General features: G+C 51.2%; 1 protein-coding gene across 1 annotated transcript in view; it reads left to right on the top strand.

Annotated features, from left to right (window-relative positions):
• LOC103300563 (heparan sulfate glucosamine 3-O-sulfotransferase 3B1) overlaps positions 1-18389 on the top strand; it is a 44500-nt gene extending 26111 nt beyond the window's left edge. Inside the window, exon 2 of the mRNA XM_008157449.3 lies at positions 17679-18389. Coding sequence (XP_008155671.2) covers positions 17679-18297 — 619 coding nt within the window. The 3' untranslated portion in view covers positions 18298-18389. The remainder of the gene's footprint in view (positions 1-17678) is intronic.
• The last annotated feature ends 770 nt before the right edge of the window (positions 18390-19159 follow it).

Genomic DNA, 19159 nt, shown 5'->3' with positions numbered 1-19159 from the left:
GGCCGGGGCCCAGTGGTGCCCTGTGCCCGGTGGTGGCCGGGGCCAGGTGGGGGTGGGTGCCTGATGGTGGCCGGGGCCCGGTGGTGGCCGGGGCCAGGTGGTGGCCTGTGCCCAGTGGTGGCCGGGGCCGGTGGTGGCCGGGGCCTGGTGGTGGCCGGGGCCCAGGGGTGGCCAGGGCCCAGTGTTGACCGGGGCTAGGTGGTGGCCGGGGCCAGGTGGTGGCCGGGGCCCAGTTGTCGCCAAGGTCCCGGTGGTGGCCGGGGCCAGGTGGTGGTGGGTGCCTGGTGGTGGCCGGGGCCCGGTGGTGGCCGGTGCTGCCGGGCTGTGTGCACCTTTGCTGCACCGAGGGGCCATCCCCTTCTCAGACACCACAGTCCCTAAAAGCTGAGGGGTGCTGCGCTGTGGGATTTCATGCCTGTTTTGCAGTTGGCGGGGGTAACAGTCTCTTGTGATATTTAATAAGCCCCATTTCTGTTCTGAATGTGAAGAGAACCGTCTCTCACCAGAGAGAGAGCGGCCAGGAAGGGTCTTCCCTTGGACAGATGTGTTTGTGTCACAGAGAGAAATCCGGGTGGATTCATGGGACATCCTGAGGTGCCCTGGGACACAGCCCACCGCATCTCACACAGCCCTGATCCCTCTTCAGCGTGTCACCTGGTACCCGGCCGCCTCCCAGCACAGTTTAATCTGTGCATTTAGCTCGCCCAGGAGAACTGTCCTGCAGGGTCGGAGCTGATGTCCCCAACATGCTCATGGGGCAGCCGAGGCACCTCTTGTTCTCTCCTTAGAGGCTGTTTGCTCAGGGGCTGAGGGCTGTGTATTCCCAGCCCCATGGACTCATTTGGGAAAGTAGCAGCTTAAGATCTTTATTTGGCTTTGTCAGCGCTGGAGAATGCCCCTGAGCATCTCCTGCCTCTGGTGGCCCCCACCCCCACCCCACCCCACCCAGGCGGACCGGAGCTGGCTTTTCCAGCCCAGGGAGGCTCTCTCACCAGGGATCTGGTGCTCCCCTTCCCTCAGCGTCTGTTTCCACACGTGGACCCGAAAACCACAGTCTTCATTTGTTTATAACAGCTCTTGGATGAGCACCCCGAGTCTGCGCTGACCCCCACCCTGAGCACTGCGGAAAGCTCCTGGGATTTACGTGGCTGATTTCAGAGCACGTTAGTGTCACTTTGCTTAGAAGCAGAAGGTGGTCCTCGCTCCTCCTCTTTCCTCACAGCTAACCTGTCGCTAGCGGTACTTTCTTCCTTCAAAATGTGTTTGAAATGAGCCGCTCTGTCATTGTCACTCCTCCTCCCGGTCACATCTCCAGAATGGCATTGATTTGTATCCACCTTTTTGAAAAGGTACTTAGGGTGGCCTTTAAACGAGACGTAAAGGGCCACAAATACATCCAGTGTGAGCGACAAAGAAGACAAGGAAGAGTTGAACCATAACATGGAGCCAGGAGTTGGCCTAAGAAATGGCTCTCAGATGGCTGGCCATGATCCTCAGCTTCCTGGCAGCCTTCACCCAGAGGCCTGCCTCCGTCACACAGCACAGAGAGAGCACGATGGCCCTGGGTCCCAGAGAGAGGGTGGGGGCCATGCCCCGGCCTGGAGAGCGCCCTTCCAGGAAACGCATGGTTAATCCAGCCTTTTTGGTAAAGAATCCTTTTCTAAAAACAAAAGGTAAAATGATGACTCTCATCCAGATATAATGGTAAGGATTACATCTCCTTAATGATCATGTTAGGGATTTCATTTCACTCATTGTTAATGGGAAAAACTTTGGTTCAAAGGAGAAGTCAAAAGAACGCAAGTTTACTTGGAATAAAGGGATGTGGAGATGAATATAAAAATAGTTAGGGCCCTACCCCACTTGGCTCAGTGTATAGAGCGTTGGCCTGCAGATTAAAGGGTCCCGGGTTCCATCCCGGTCAAGGGCACATGCCCTGGTTGCAGACTCCATCCCCAGTGGGGGGTGTGCATGAGGCAGCAGATCAATGATTTGGATGTTTCTATCTCTCTCTCCCTCACCTTCCACTCTGACACCAATTAAAAAAAAAATTAAAAACAAATATAGGCAGAAAGTTCGTGATGGGAGATGGAGACCCAGAGCTCCAGAATCTCCACCCAAAAGCATGTATTCGCATGCCGATGGTCAAGAATTTTATTGCATTGCTACCTTATCTATAATTTACAGAGTTGCAAAATATCTCAGAGGCAATAAAAGGCTGCAGTCAGATAACCAGCAGTGCACGGCTTCCGCTGGAGGCACCTAGTAAAATGTCTTTATATTTTCTTGTATCAGTCTTCGGTAGGCTCAGGAAGTTTATCTCCAGCTGAAAGCCCAGATCGGCTTCAGCTCTGCTGCTGGGAGCACTGCCTCCCGCTCCTAATACCTTTGCATGCCACTCACCTCCATTCACATGGGGCTTCTCATGGCCTCTGAGGCCAAATTCAAATTCTTGCTTCATTACTCATTCACCCTTTATTCATCTAACAGTCATTTATTTTTGCCACAGTGCAAATAAGACACAATCCAATCCTCAAAGCCTTCCAGGACTGTAACAGCAGATAGATAAAGGTTGTGCTAAGTGTGTGTGTGTGTGTGTGTGTGTGTGTGTGTGTGTTGAGGGTGGTGGTCGGGAGAAGGAAGCAAGAACTGCTAACCCAGACTGAGAAAGGGATGAGTCTCATCGAAATGTATTAGACGGAGGAGGGCTGGAAAGAATGCTCTCAGAGGAGGGAAGTCTGTGGGGGGCAGGGAACTTCGGGACCCACTTGAGGAATTGCAGGGCCTTGTCTGTAGTTGGGGTGAAGCAGAGTTGGGTGCAGTGGTGAGGAAGGAAGTGGGGAGCTCAGGATTCACTTCCATGGTAGGCTCAACATTCTGAGAGGTGGTGCAGATTTGGCTTCTAGGTTTTGCTTCTGGAATGTCTGTGAGTGGAAGCTGTGTAGATAGAGGGCAACCCAGCTTGTTTTCCACTCTTTCCAGTGCTGCCCACCATTCCTAAGAAAAACAGATACAAAAATCTTCAGTCCAAGCTAAATGGCTCCGTTACTGCTGTATATTCCTAAACTGAGGTATATTTTGTCCTTGACTTCTTCATTTCCACCTTACCCTTAGGCCCAGCTCAAGGAAGCTCGATTGTCTCAAAGGACACAGATTCTGGGTGCTGCTTTCCCGCATATCTCATTTTGGACCAAATAAACAATACCTGCAGTATTGGTAAACTTCCTTCATGTGGAATTTCTTTCTAAGTACACCGTATGCCCCAGGAGGGCAAGAATTACCCCTATAATCCATACACACCTGCCATGTCACTGATTCCCTGACCACCCCTGACAGATACTACATTTACATTCCTAGTCGGCTTACTTCCTGCTCCCCGTGAGAGGCGTTGGGGTATCTTACCCCATCATCACTTGATGGAGACCTGGGAATGCAGACAAAATTTAATAATCATTAAATCAAAATAATAAGTAAAATAATAATTAATATAAATCAGCTAATTAGAGTCATTTTCTCTTCGTTATTAACTGCAACCACTTATTAGTTTGAATAGGGAAGATGGTTTATTACCGGCCACCAGAGGTGGGGCATTCAAGGTTCATGAGTGAGATATGTCACAGCTTGCTTCTGTCCCACAGGAGACATAAGGAACACTGATCTGATGCCATGCTTGTTCTTTGCTTGAGCTTCTGATTCAGGTTCAAGACCTTCTTTATGGGTAGGGCCTCTTAATGTAATTGTGTCACTTAATGTAATAGGTCTGATGACACATAAATGTTGCTCTTGAATTAACTTTGGGCGTCGGGATACTGAGATCATCACCATTTTCAAACCTGGCCCAAATGGCAATTTATTATTCCAGGTTGCCCCCAATTCTCTTTACATAGTTACACTGTGCCCTCTAGTCATTAGCTTTACACCTTGCTCACTCATTCCCTTCATTCAACAAATATTTTTAAGTGCGTCCTATGCCTGGTGTTTTGCTGATTTTCTTGTATTTCTTTTGAAGATAAAAATCTTTAAGATTCACAGTGCAAACAAATAGTAAAACAAAATATTTACGGCAATACATTTCAACCAAACATTTTGTTCTTATAAATAGTCATTAGGCCAACCAGTAAGAATAGTTACAGGGTTAGTTTTTCATTCAGGCTAATGCAGAGTAAAAGGCTAATCTTACTTGTAATTCTTAGCAGCTCTTTCACTAACCATTTACTTGGTGCTTATAGTTTTGTCCCCTTGTGGGAGTTGCGGGGTCGGGAGGGAGCGCTCTATCTAAAGTACATCATCTGCCAAAGCGTTCTCATAGCATGTAAGACATAAAGAAGGGATGTCCTCAAATAACATCATTTGATCATTGCTTCAGCCTCCAACACATCCATCTTCTGTCCTTAGACATGAAATACACAAGGCAAGCAGTTCTCTGTATAATAGCCTGTTGCAGATTTATAAGAAATGGTTGACCATACAATGAATGAGTGAGGATTTGGGGAAGTTAGTCTTCCTTTTCTCCTACTGAAAGTGGACTCTGAAAAACTTCCATTACTTCCCAAGCCCAGAATTCCAAAAAGGGTCTGCGAGGGGGACTTTGATGGATGTCCTTGGAGTACCCATTGGCATTGCGCGTCGCTTATTTTCTTAGGACACCTTTTGGTCAGCTTCAAACACGGGGCCAAGCCAACTGGCAGAGGAGGTACCGAGGACGAAGAGGAGGGCGAGATAAGGAACAGCAGCTGCTGCTTTGTCAGCAGATCCTCCAAGTTTACAAATCCCTTGGATGTTCTCTCTGGGTAGAAAGTACTTCTTTTCTCTAAAATGTTCCTGAAGTATTTAAAGCCTGAGATAAGAAAAGTTTATTTGCACTCATTTCCCTTTGTTTTAGCTTAACTCAAACTTCTGTCTCAAGATTTTTATTGACCTAATTTACTTTATACTGTTTTCAGTTGATAACCATAAAATGGGGTTGTTTGTCGAAGGAGGAGGGAAGCGGGGAGCAGGACAGAGCCATTATCTTGGACTTAAGTCAAGAGTTGATAGGTTTTTCTTTTCCCAAACTCCTCCCGGCCCCACGGTGAGGAGGCAGGAAGGCGAGTGATTCTATCAGGCCTTCCCGGTGGGTCCGGTTTCAGCACTTGTGCTGTTTCTTTTCATCAGCCTAGACGGACCTCTTCCCCCTAAACTGTGGGGGGTTTGCTCCTTGTAAACCCCATTCTCTGCCATGTTATAAAAAGAAAGAATCCTCCAAAGGGGGCTATGTTTGTATTAAAGATTGCCTCATTTCCCACTCCTCTTCAGCTTGTAAAGGGGACCACAGTTTTGTGACCCCAAAACTATGCCTGTTGGGGTATTGATTTTTACGCTGGTTGTTAAGACACAAAACACTCAGTAAGAACCTTTAACCCTCCCCTTTCCTGCCTAAGAGATTCAGAGGGAGGGAATCTGACCGCGTGCACCTTAGCGGTAAGTAGGGAGGCTCCAGGCAGGCCTGGTGGCAGGATTTCCTTCACCCCTCTCACCTCCTCCATCTCCCCACCCCCTGCACCTAATCCCGTCCCCCCACGTACTAACCTCCCACCCACTGTGCCCCATTGTTTCTGGGCCGCTTAGCAAGAATTTGCCTGCCACAGCGTGCTGTTCTTTTTAGCTACCTGTAAATTGCCTATTCTTCCTTCTGAAATCCCGTCACTGTCCCCTTTTCCTTTGTCCATAAGGGCGTATTCAACCTCAACTGCCAGTGCCCCTGTGGCTCTCATACCTTATAGCACCCCTGGCATGTGCATCTGCAGTAAACTTTGTACATTTCCTCAGTACTCTGTTCATTTCGCAGCCCAACCAGAACTGGAAGGTGGGAGGAGAGTGTTTTTTTCAGTCCCCACACGGGGACCACCCCATTCACTCAGTGCCGGGGACCCAGGAGAGGAGCTGGGTCTTTGTCTCCAGGGTCCTACCGGGTACTAAGAAGGGTCCAAATAGGGGATTCTCCACAGAGCAAGTGACGAATTTCAGGAAACAGACTCTTTCAGATGAGACTTTGAGTTTGAGAACCAATTTAGTGTTTCTCTTTCCTTAGCAGCATTTCCCTCGAAATATTCCTGGTATCTGGAGCCATATATCAAAGGAGATAATAGAGGGGATGTAAATGGATTCACTCCACCTTACTCTTAGGAAGGGTTTTGTACTGTAAAAGCTTATTCATCTACAAATTACATTTGCGTTTCAGTGTGTGTGTGTGTGTGTGTGTGTGTGTGTAAAATAGGACAAATATTTCCATTTTACAGATGAGGAAAGACAGCTCAAAAGTGGCAGGCAACTTACCCAAGGCCACACAACCTGACCTACCCACTTTTCTTTCTACTCCACCCAGCACCAGGCTACTTAACAAATGGGTGTATGGTTTAGGGCAGTGGTCGGCAAACCGCGGCTCGCAAGCCACATGCGGCTCTTTGGCCCCTTGAGTGTGGCTCTTCCACAAAATACCACGGCCTGGGCGAGTCTATTTTGAAGAAGTGGCATTAGAAGAAGTTTAAGTTTACAAAATTTGGCTCTCAAAAGAAATTTCAATCGTTGTAATGTTGATATTTGGCTCTGTTGACTAATGAGTTTGCCGACCACTGGTTTAGGGTACACTTGACATTGATCTGCATCTGAATTATGCTCTGGGGTTGGTCTATACTCATGCCCCCGAGATACACATACAATCACCAAGTATTTATAAAGGTTCTCCTTTAACTCTGCCAACTTGTGTCAAACTACTGCTGGCTGAAGGAGGAGGTGGAATAGGGGTGATGGGAGAGTGGAGATGCTAAAGGTCATCTTAGAGAATTTTAGAGCCGAAGAACACCTTTTTAAACCAATGCACTGATTTTATTCACAGGGAATCTGAGTTCAAAGCTTGGAGTATTGGTCCAGGGTCCGGCTCCTGTCAGTGGTAGGCCAGGCCAGGAACCCAGTTTCTCATGTCCAGTGCCCCGTGCTGTCACTGAAGGTCCGAAAGCACCCGCCCCCCGCAGTGTTTTCATTCACTCTGGGTTGGCTGGCGGTGCTGAGTGGTTGGAAGCTCTCGGTGAAGGTCTTACAAACATCCGCACTGAGTTACCCAGAGGTGCTGGGGTGCAGCAGGAGCTGGAGAAACTGCAGGAGCCCGGGGAGCACCGAGTGCCGCTGTGGAGGGGGAGGGCCGACCCTTTGTTGCAGGGAAGGAACCTACACAGAGCCAGGCTCCCACCATCCCCAGGGACAAGGCGAGGGTTCCAGACGGAGCCAGCACTGAGCAGCTGGAGGGGAGGCGGCGGTCCCCTCGGAAGAGGGCCTGGCTGAGCGGCTGCCCTGGGGCCTGGTGCCCCTTCTCCTTATTCCTGGGCCCTTGCTCCCCGCTGCCTAGTGGCAGCGCTGATTTCACTGTCTAAAGTCTGCTTCTCAGAACACTTTTTTTTCCTTTCTTTCTCTCTTTCTAATGATCAAAACAAACAAAAAATTTTTCAGGAAACAGACACATTTCTCTGATTTCACTGATTTGTCCCGGCACAGTGATGTGCAATAAACATGAGCGATGCCCCAGAGAGCTCCCACACAAAAGGCTATTAGCTTTTAATTGAAGCCCGCCCCCCATCCTGCCCCCCCCCCCCGCCCCCTCCAGGAACAGGAACCAGGCCTTTGTGCAGCGGGTCTATAAGGGAGGATTCTGCCAAAATGAAAGGAGTCTTGAGTTGACCCAGAGGAGCGAGATGCTCTTTTGTGCCCCACCCCCTTGTGGCATTCACGGCCTTTCATTTTCTGAGCGGCATTGAAATTCTAGGACAATGGAGGCCAAATCCTGGTGCTGGAGGCTGGGGGCTGGGAGTGGAGAAGAAGGGAGGGCTGGAAGGGGAGGAGGAGGTCTGGGGGACCCCATCCTTTGTTATTTTTCTTCTTTCCTACCCATTACCTTAGAAAAGGGGGCGGGGGCTGGAACGTTTTAATGAATGGTGACATCACTTCCGGTAGCCCACTGCTCGGCTTCAAGACCCAAGAGGCATTGGGAACAGACTATTCACAATTTCATTTTAAATGATTTTAAACCCTCCGAAAGGAGTTCTTTGATATGCAAACATCTCCCCCAAATGGAGATAATTATTGATGGAGAGTAGCCCTTTGAAGAGGAGCGCAGAACTGGTGGGCTGAGTCTTCCCACCCAAGGAAGGAGGTTCCCCACGAGGAGGGACTGTGCTGAGACACGTTTTCCCGCCGCCTCCCGCCTCCCGGGGAAGAAAGCTGCTTTCAAGAAGGAACTCCCAGGGTCCCAGCTCACAGCTGCAGTGCCGACTCAGGAGCAGGCTCCTGCGTGGTCTACATCAGGTCTTGTCCCTGTGTCTCGTCTGGGAGGAGAGAGAATAGGCTGTAGCGCTTGTCTTTCCCTCTGTAATCTATAAGGCCATGAGGTGGGAAGACACCACGCAGTGTTTGGGTGCCTGATTGCGGTGGATCCTTAGGGCTGGTAACTGGCCTCCACGGAAGATGATAGGCTGGCCCACACTTGTCACCAGAGAAACTCCTGTGCGTGGACCTGAAATGACCGTGGCGCCCACGCTTTCTCTTCCCCCAGACTTTTCCTTTAAAAAACCTCTGGCCTGGAGTCCCAAGTGCCCACTGACACCTGGAGGAGAGCCTCCTCCCCACACCTTAGGCCTCACCCCTCCAGGACCTGCCCCTCCAGGACCTGCCCCTCAGGACCTGCCTCCCTAGGCCTCACCCCTCTAGGACCTGCCCCTCCAGGACCTGCCCCTCTAGGCCTCACCCCTCTAGGCATCACCCCTCTAGGACCTGCCCCTCCAGGACCTGCCTCCCTAGGCCTCACCCCTCTAGGACCTGCCCCTCTAGGACCTGCCCCTCCAGGACCTGCCCCTCCAGGACCTGCCTCCCTAGGCCTCATCCCTCTAGGACCTGCCCCTCCAGGACCTGCCCCTCTAGGGCTTGCACCCCTAGGACTTGTCTGGCAGCTTGGAGTTCACCTCTTGGAAACATCACCTCCCTCCATGTCGCATGTCACCTTCCCTCTAAGTCACCTTCTTTCCATGCCCCCCCGCCCCCCCTCTTCAAGTGGCCATATAAAAAATGTCCAAATCTGTAGAGAATTTCCATGAGTTTATTTGAGCCAAGCTGACGACAGTTGCCAGGAAGCAAAATCCCAATGGGTTGAGAATATGCTCCTGAGAAGGGCAGTTTTGCAGCTTATTTTGTAAATTACAATCAAAGGAGAGGCATGGGGACGGTGACATGGAACCCACTGGTGGTAGGTTGAGGAGGCGGGAGAAAGCAAAGCGGGGAAATCTCTGGGATTGGAGAAAGAGTGAAAGGAGAGACACACACTTCCCTCACATTGGTGGGTACAGGATAGTTAATACTGACAGCTCACAGAGATGGTATGTGGGGAACAGGATAACAATGAGGGGCTCTGTGGGCTCCTGCTCTGGGGGGAGGTTGTGCCCTGAAGGGTCTGGAAAAAGGGGTTATCCTGACATTCCAAAGGTATGTTATCCGAGGTGCAAAGACCGTAGACAGGCGCAGTGAAGGTAAAGACTGGCCTTTGTCAGGGAAGACGCTGGCCTAGGTCCTAGGACATAGCCACCCACCTGACTAGCTTTTAGGTCGGAAGTCTTCATTTCAGCCTCCTGTGTGGTTCCTTTAGGTCTCTAGTTTGTAAGGCCACCATGCAGGCCTCCCCTGAGCTTGTCAGGTTTAGTACGTGGCCCGTTTTCATCCACGGGAGTCAGCCAGCTGAGTGGGTTTCCTGACCTCCCTGTGCTGGGGAGACTGAGGCACTCAGCTAAAGTTGAGCCCCAAATAAATCCCTGGCTTCTCTCTGGTCTCCAGTCCCTCACTTCCTCCCCGGGGACTCCTCTGGGCCCAGGAAGGGAGGCTAAGGGAGGGGTTTGGGCCCCAATTCTGCCAGGTAGTCAGAAATGTCTCTAACCCAAGGGTGTCTTTTCATCAAATAAGACTTTAAAAAATTTTTTCAAGACAGAAAGTTTGATATTTTGTCCCTTGTCCTACATATCTTAGGTTAAGACAGGCTACCTTTTACAAACCTCATTTTTACCTGGGAGGGAAGGTTTTCTCTCTTCCCAGCGGTTGGGGGAAAGGGGGCCAGTGTGGCAGTGGGGGTTAGGCGAAGCATGCGCCCTGAGCCCAGGCCGTGGAGGAAGCTGAGTCTGGGGAGAGGATGGGATGAGAGTGTGCACTGCTGGTGGTTGCAGGGCTACGGGTGTGAGGGCATGAGGCCTGTTCTTCCCCAGAGAAAACCAGAGTTCATAGAAGAGATTGTGTTTTTAGAGTAGTTTTAGGTTCACAGCAAAGTGAAGCAGAAAGTACAGAGGTTTCCCACATGCCCTCTGCCCTCCACAAGCACAGCCTCCCCCATATCCTCCTCCCCAAGCGGTGCATCATGCCACCCACAGTCCCCGGTGCACGGCGGGCTCCCTCCCGCTGCTGTGCACTCCGTGGACTTAGACAACTGTGTGAGGGTATGTCCACCATTGAGGTACCTGCAGACTCTTCCCGGCCCTCAGTCCTCTGTGCTCTGCCTGCTCTTTGCCCCTCTCTCCTAGCCCCTGGGGATTCCAGCGCATTTGAGTTTTGCTACTGATATTTAATAGGCTTATAGGATCCTCAAAAAAAATGGCACTTTATTTTGCCCTTTTTAGGGGTGTGTGTGTGCTTATTTCCTAGCCCACTGGGGACTGTGCATGTGAGGAGCGAGCTCAGTGGCTTTGTTGGTTTGTTAGTTTTTGCGGGGGAGAGGGATGTAACCCCTGGGGCCCCCCATTCTGCTGTCTGTGGAGACTTTCCTTGTTTCACTTTGGTTCTGGGAAATCTTAGGCTGGGCCAGGGCTCTGTGCAGAAGCTAAAGCTGAGCCCAAAGGCTGGTCGCCAGAGCAGCGCCTCCGAATGGGCCCCGCCCTGCGAAGCTCCAGGCCAGCGGCCTCTGAGGCCGGGGAGGCCGGGGCCAGGGACACGCCCAGGAGAAGCAGAACTCCAAGTCCTGTTTTGCCAGCAGTAAATAACTCCATGTCAACATTTCTAAGTCTCTATTGATTGTTTTTCTCATCTCAATCAATATTTTCCTCAAAACAGTGTGGAAACGAGGACGCCCGGCTACGGTGAGGCGCCTGTCCTGGGGAACAGCTGCTCTGCTCCTGCGGACAGACGGACGGACGGACGGACGGGTGGACCTGCCTCCCGATTGTGGTGGCGGCCGTTACACAGCCCTATGCATTTGTCAAAACTCATAGACTTGGATTCCAACAATGATTATTTACTATATGGTAGTATAGGAGGTTAAAAAGTCGATTTAAAAAAAGAAAAATACATCTTTGTAACCCAGAACAAATGGGGTTTTTCTGCAACCGAGCAAAGAAGTCATCTCCCAAAGCAGGAGGGGAAAGGGGCGCCCAGTGTCCCTGGGCGGGAGAGGAGCTGCCCCCCGAGCATGGCAGTGGTGTGGCCTCCCCCTGAGGCTCATCCCCGCCGTCATGTTTTGTGTAAAAGCCTCTGCATCTCTTTGGCTGGGGGGAGCTGGGTTCCAGCCATCAGCCTTCCTCCCTGTTCTTGTGCAGTTAGCCCCTTCCCTAAATCCACTCGCTGACGCTGGGAGCAGGCATGTCGCCCGAGGAAAGAAAGAGAGAATTAGGGCAACATCTGCTAGCGGAGAACATCCGAGTTACAGGGCTTTTTACGTCTCTGGTTCGTGTGAATTTCCTCCTCACGGAGGCCTGAAGGCTTGTTTAAAATATTCTGCTTCCCGCGGTCACAGGCCCCGGGGACCTGGGAGGTTTCGTGTAGACTGCGCTTCTGGGAAGCCCCGTGACAGCCAGGGTGCAAGCAGGGGTAAGACTGGCTGCCACAGAGGGCCCGTCACTTTCCCGTGAACATTCTGGAACACACTGACTGCCTGCACACCCCTGCCAACCCTCACGGTTCTCAGTTCCTGCGCTCTGAGAGCCAGTGTTCCTGGGAGTTCCCTGGGCTTGCCATCCCCAGGCCCGACGGGAGGACCAGCCCGCTCACCCGTAGGTCTTCCTGAAGCAGTGGGAGCCCCTCTGCTCTCCGTCCTGGGTGTCACCTGCATCGCTGGTTAGCATCTTGTGGGGAGCACTAGAGAATGGTCCTGTGTGCCAGGTGCCAGAGAGGTGTCCCACCTGTAAGGAGGGAGGAGGCCGAGCAGGGTGTGTGTGTGTGGGTGGGGGGGAGGTGGGCTGGGCAATGACTGCAGAGAGTCCAGGCCCCACAGAACTCAGGAGTACGTGAACCTCAGAGGTCTGTTGTTCCAAAGTCTGGCTCATTTCTGAACAATTATGATTGCAGTCATCTGATTCTAGCACTGAAATACCTATTATTAAGATCCCAATCTATGAACAAGAAAAAAAAAATAGGTATTTAAAGGGAGGACAGGTGTGTGGTGCTGTGTGCTCTTCATCATATTAAGAAGAAAACCACAGGAGGTTGAGAGGAGAGGGTCGTGGCAAAAGCAAGGGGACACCTCCCATGGGCTGATGCTAGGTCCCAGCTCCTGCCATGCAGGCCAGTGACCCCCCTCTAAGCAAGTCACTCTCTCTTCTTTAGCCTCATTTCTTCCTGAGCAAGTTGGGGCTGCAATACCCACCTCAAAGGCTTGTTGTGCGCGGTGAAATCAGATAACGTTGTGAAAAGTCCTCTGCAAGCTCCAAGCACTAGATAATTATTAGGTATGGCTATCGGTTTGAGAAACTGGCTTTCATAATGAGCAGCTCAATTAACCTGCAACCTCCCTGCTGGCTCGCCCAGGAGGCTTCTCTGGGGCTGGACCGCTGCTGGGATGGGCGTGCGAGGGCCCACGTGATGGGCTCGCCCTTGGCCAAGGCCTCAGACTTCTCTGAGTCACTTGTGCTCAGAGCGGTTTTGAGCCTGAGGGCAGGCGAGGGAGGCCAGTGAAAGGAGGGGAAAGGGAAGCCGGTACAAAGGAGCTTGTTCCAGGACCAAGGGATGGGTGGTGGGAGGTGGGAGAAGAGCGGCTGAGGGGAGAAGGGGGCTTGCCCAGATTGTCCGAAGGCTCTGTGCCAGGAGCGGTCCCCACACTGCTCAGTCTGCTCCGTGTTCCCTGGGTGGTGGTGGGGGGCCTGCGGGGGGGGGCGGGGGGTGCTGAGACACCAGCTCCACGGGAGCCCAGCGCCTGTGTAGAGGAGGAGAAATAATTCCCCTCCACCCTTCTGGGCTCTTGGCTGAGATCCTTTCTAAGAAAAGACAGATTAACAGGAGAAAAACAAACAGAAGTTTGTTAACATGCATACCTACTGCACACATGGGAGAGTCCCAGGAACACTTGTTAACATGTATACCTACTGCACACATGGGAGAGATCCAGGAACACTTATTAACATGTATACCTACTGCACACATGGGAGAGACCCAGGAACACTTGTTAACATGTATACCTACTGCACACATGGGAGAGATCCAGGAACACTTATTAACATGTATACCTACTGCACACATGGGAGAGATCCAGGAACACTTATTAACATGTATACCTACTGCACACATGCGAGAGTCCCAGGAACACTTATTAACATGTATACCTACTGCACACATGGGACAGTCCCAGGAACACTTATTAACATGTATACCTACTGCACACATGGGAGAGACCCAGGAACACTTATTACCATGTATACCTGCTGTACACATGGGAGAGGCCCAGGAACACTTATTAACATGTATACCTACTGCACACATGGGACAGTCCCAGGAACACTTATTAACATGTATACCTACTGCACACATGGGAGAGACCCAGGAACACTTATTACCATGTATACCTGCTGTACACATGGGAGAGGCCCAGGAACACTTATTAACATGTTTACCTGCTGTACACATGGGAGAGTCCCAGGAACACTTATTAACATGTTTACCTGCTGTACACATGGGAGAGTCCCAGGAACACTTATTAACATGTATACCTACTGCACACATGGGACAGTCCCAGGAACACTTATTAACATGTTTACCTGCTGTACACATGGGAGAGTCCCAGGAACACTTATTAACATGTATACCTGCTGTACACATGGGAGAGACCCAGGAACACTTATTAACATGTATACCTGCTGTACACATGGGAGAGTCCCAGGAACACTTATTAACATGTTTACCTGCTGTACACATGGGACAGTCCCAGGAACACTTATTAACATGTATACCTGCTGTACACATGGGACAGGCCCAGGAACACTTATTAACATGTATACCTGCTGTACACATGGGAGAGTCCCAGGAACACTTATTAACATGTATACCTGCTGTACACATGGGACAGACCCAGGAACACTTATTAACATGTATACCTGCTGTACACATGGGAGAGTCCCAGGAACACTTATTAACATGTATACCTGCTGTACACTGAGCAACTCCCCCAAATGGCCTAAACCACCAAGTTAAATACCCTCTCCAGCTAAAGACAAAAGATGTGGGGACGGGGGCAGTCAGTTTCGGAGGCGAGGGGGGAAAACAAGAAACAAGGCTAAGGTTGCTATGCAGATTGCAGTCCCGCCTTCTCCATGTAGGGGACTTCTAAAGATTCACTCGTGCCTTCTTCCGGGTACAGAGGACACCTCACTGATGGACATTTCCCTGTAAATGTGAATGTCTCCTGCGAAATGACAACCTCTGCTTGGTTTCCAGAGCTTCTCCGTGTCTGCTGTGTCTTACACACAACCAGCCTCACTGATCCTCAGGCCGAAGACACGCATTTGGGGTGGTGTGTCTGTTCCCCTCTCCTGCCTGGAAGCCTCTGGAAGCCAGCAGGGGGGCATGGGAGGCGTTTGCAGAAATCATGGGAACCTAGTTGTGCATCTCGTCCATCAGCCACTCGTTGGCTGCCACCAAGCACTCCGAGGGGACGGACAGTGGGGCCTCGGGTGGACCAGGGCTGAGAAGTTGGGGTCACAGCCGTGGTTCCCTGGCTGTGTGATGATGAAGGAGTCCTGAGGTCCCTGAGCTTTCGGATCTATGTGTACAAACGCGGACCATCCTGGGGAGAGGGGTCCCCTGGAGCTGGGACCCAGGATGGCTTGGGTGGCTGCAGGCAGTCAGGCACAGGTGGTGTGCCCACGGCTCAGAGAGGCTGGTTTATGGCTGAGGAGGCAATGTCTCCGGACTGGAGGCCAGGGAGGCTCTCCCGTGTCCTTTGCACCAGTCCTTTGGTGTGGTTTGTATTCCCAGCTGCCCAGGTAGCCATTGTGTGCAGAGCTGCCAGGCTTTTCCTTGACGCTGCAGGAACGCAGGCGGCGAAGGTTCTGTGGTTGTTCTGGAGCCCGGGCTGGCTGAGGGCAGAGCCCGCTGTCCCACATCTTCGCCTCCACGGGAGCCGAGCCTCCCCATTGCCCGTCTGTGAAGATGGACCGCGTGAGGGACCCGAGCATGAACCTTGCCTCCTACTTTCTTGCCCAGATCCTGCCAACAGGAGACCACCGAGTACATTTCTAGCACAGCTAGGTACCAGGCCTGGTACCAAGGTTAGGCTCACAGTTGTCTTGAAAACACGAAGTGGTGGATACTATCGTGTTCCTCATATTTCCAATGAGAAAGCTGAGGCATAGACAGGTTAATGACCTGTGACCTATGCAGGGCCACACCCCTGAATCGGTGGGGATGCTGAGGGTCCAACCAGTGGCCTGGCTTCAAAAGCTCAGGCTGGGTCAGATGGACTCTGTGAGGATAGACCCAAACCCACCCCCGGCATGGCTCTGAACAACTTTGGGGGTTAGGTTTCCTTCAATGAGGTGGTAGCACTTTAATTCTGAGTATGAGCCTCTTGTAGACTGGCCAGTTGCAGAGGTTTAACATGGCGAAAAACTTGGACTTTATCTGAATCGCGTTGCTTTTGAGTGAAATGCAAAATAAGTTGAGAGTCGGATTCTCTTTAATCCTCCATCACATTAGCCTGATGACATGGCTGCATTAATCTAAGTGATTAATGGGCAAAGTGGGTCAATCAGCTTAAGCCACAGCCAGGGCTGCGAGGCAGGCAGACCTCCAGGGCTAGCACCTCCGCTGCTGGGGGTGGGTGGGAGGAGGGAGCACGCGCCAGGGAGCCCCCTAGCTGGCAGTGTGAGTGAGTTTATACCACCATTTCCATAAATGTGCTCAATAGCGGAGTTGGGTCTCAGTAGATTAGGAGTGGCTTGAAGCTGGAAGTTTAGAATGTCCTGCTGAGAGGTAAATATTTGCTCAAAAATGATGTTGAAATTGTCTTTTTTTTTTTTTTTTTAATTCCTGGGCTCAGGTAGGAATTAATCAGTGGGGAAAAAAGAGGACATATGTAATATTTTCAACAATAAATATATTTTTAAAATTGTTTAAAAAGGAATCTATTTCTTAGCTCATGGAAAATTGTACATTTGTGGCCAAAACTGAGTATCCACTTAGTTAACACATCTCCTTTGGATGAGCCTGTTCACACACATGCTCAACTTTGCTCCTATCATGTGCAAGGACCTGTGTGTTGAACACTATAATGATGATTGTATATCAGGTATATACCATAGGTCAGACATGTTCAAAACATGTTATCATTAATTGTTTTAATTTTAATTAAGCTCACCTGAGGTAGGCATTAGCATCTTCATTTTTACAGATGAGGAAAAGAAGCCCAGAACGGTTGAGTAAGTTGTTCAAGGTAACACAGCTTTTAAGCGACAGGGCTGGGATTTGAACCCAGGCGTCTGATTGCCAAGCCCACATTTCTTAACTGTTAAGCCAAACTGCTTTGGTTTTATAAACCGCATAACAACTGAATAAAGTAGGCGGAGTTATTCCCATTTCACATATTAGGATGCTGAGGCTCAGAGAACAAATAAGATACAGTCTTCCATCATTGAGTCCTGGTTTTTTTGTTTGTTTTGTTTTTAGTGCTAATTGCTACCATGAAGCTGGATTTTGGTCCAGTTGTCATGGCCTGCATCTATTGTAACAAGTTTGTCTACACACTTTTGCTTAAATTAGTGCTGCATTTGGATATCACTCAAGTCCCTTTTTAAAAAATGGAATCTATAGTGTTTTGGGAATTTCTTGGCAAGTTTGCACAGTTTATGCTTCCGCTGATTGCGCCCAGTGTTTTGGCTGCTGTGCCTCGCTGCCTTCAAGGATACATTTCGGGGGAAAGGGGTTTTGTCTGGTCCCTGTGATGAAGCCGGTGCAGCCTGCTGGGCAAGGGGACATGTCCTCGCAGCTCATTGGCCCAGGCTTGGTGAGCCCCTGGAGGCGGGCCAGTGAGGGCTGTGGGCAGAGGAATCTTGGGGCCCCAGGTGCTACTGTTTAGGAAAGGCACGAACCCAGAGGCACTTGGTTCTGGCATCAGAGTGTGGGTCCGGGTAGAAGCGGGAAACCCTGGGAAATGAGGGAGAGGACCTTAGAGAGATGGGTATCTCACTGCTCACCTCCTAGAAGCTGCCTTCATGTTTCAGGTACGTAGTGTCCGGCCTCCAAACTTCAGGTGGGACAGTAATGTATCTTTCAGCTCAAAAATTCGGCTTGCATTTTTTTTTGTATTTCTGCAACTGTTCCCAATGAGGAGGGGGCCGGGGTTGGGAATGCTGACATTGAGAGGTGTGGCCAAAGACGTTCACCTTCTGACCTGCCTTTGGCCTGTGCTCTTTCCTCAGGGACCTGATGCCCAGAACCCTGGACGGGCAGATCACCATGGAGAAGACGCCCAGTTACTTCGTCACCCGGGAGGCCCCCGCGCGCATCTCGGCCATGTCCAAGGACACCAAGCTCATCGTGGTGGTGCGCGACCCGGTGACCAGGGCCATCTCGGACTACACGCAGACGCTCTCCAAGCGGCCCGACATCCCCACCTTCGAGAGCCTGACGTTCAAAAACCGGAGCACGGGCCTCATCGACACGTCGTGGAGCGCCATCCAGATCGGCATCTACGCCAAGCACCTGGAGCACTGGCTGCGCCACTTCCCGCGCGGCCAGATGCTCTTCGTGAGCGGCGAGCGGCTCATCAGCGACCCGGCCGGCGAGCTGGGCCGCGTGCAGGACTTCCTGGGCCTCAAGAGGATCATCACCGACAAGCACTTCTACTTCAACAAGACCAAGGGCTTCCCCTGCCTGAAGAAGGCCGAGGGCAGCAGCAAGCCCCACTGCCTGGGCAAGACCAAGGGCAGGCCCCACCCCGACATCGACCCCGAGGTGGTGCGGCGGCTGCGCGAGTTCTACCGGCCCTTCAACCGCAAGTTCTACCAGATGACCGGGCACGACTTCGGCTGGGATTGAAGGCCCCCGGCCCGCGTCGCTTACCACTTGGCTTATATATTGAGAGAGATTATATGTATGTAAAATGTACAGAAATATATTTTATAATAATTTATTTTTAATTCATAAGCAATTAATTCACTAAGCTGCCTAGCCACACTCTTTAGAGTTACCTTCATAATCTCTTAACATTCCAAAGTGTTTAACTCCTAATGTTCTGTCCTTTTTCTCACAATTGATGGTGCTTCCATTTTGCCCTCCCTCCCCATTATATTTAAAAAGAAGAAAAGCACAACTTGAGATTTTTGTTGTTACGGGTACGCAGCCTTCGACCGACCGCTGTCTGAATTCACTTGCCGCCTCCTGAGTGGGTCTCACACCCCAGCTTCCTGCCTGGGTACCACGCAGGAGCTGCCTCCGCACAGCTGCACTCGGAAAGCGGGGCCCCGTGAAGCAGCTTCCTCTCCACGTGCTGCCCTTTCCAAGGATGCCGATGCCAGGCCCTGGTGCTAGAGTCCTCCCTGCTCAGCACATGGGGTTACTGCCTCGGCAGGGACACCCACATCCTTGGAGCCTGTGTGCCAGGGTCCGAGTACTTCAGATCCCGAGTGTGAAGGATGACGCTGCCTCCTCTTGTGCCCTAGTCCCTGTGTCATTAACCAGCTTGAAGTGTATGCAAATGTTAGCCCCCCTTTCCCAGGTCACGTGTGTGAGATGCTCGGGTGCTGCTTTAGAAATAAAGACGGTCTCTTTCTGTTTGCATGAGCGCACCGTGCTCCATCCTCCAGGCAGACAGTTCTGCTTTGACACACCAAAGAATCCCCTAGGCGAGCAGAGCCATAGGCACAAACCCAGGGTGCCCAGTGTCAAGACCCCAAGGGCT

This window comes from Eptesicus fuscus, chromosome 20 (genome assembly GCF_027574615.1).
Source record: "Eptesicus fuscus isolate TK198812 chromosome 20, DD_ASM_mEF_20220401, whole genome shotgun sequence".
Lineage (NCBI taxonomy): Eukaryota > Metazoa > Chordata > Mammalia > Chiroptera > Vespertilionidae > Eptesicus > Eptesicus fuscus.
This window is presented reverse-complemented; position numbering and strand designations above follow the sequence as displayed.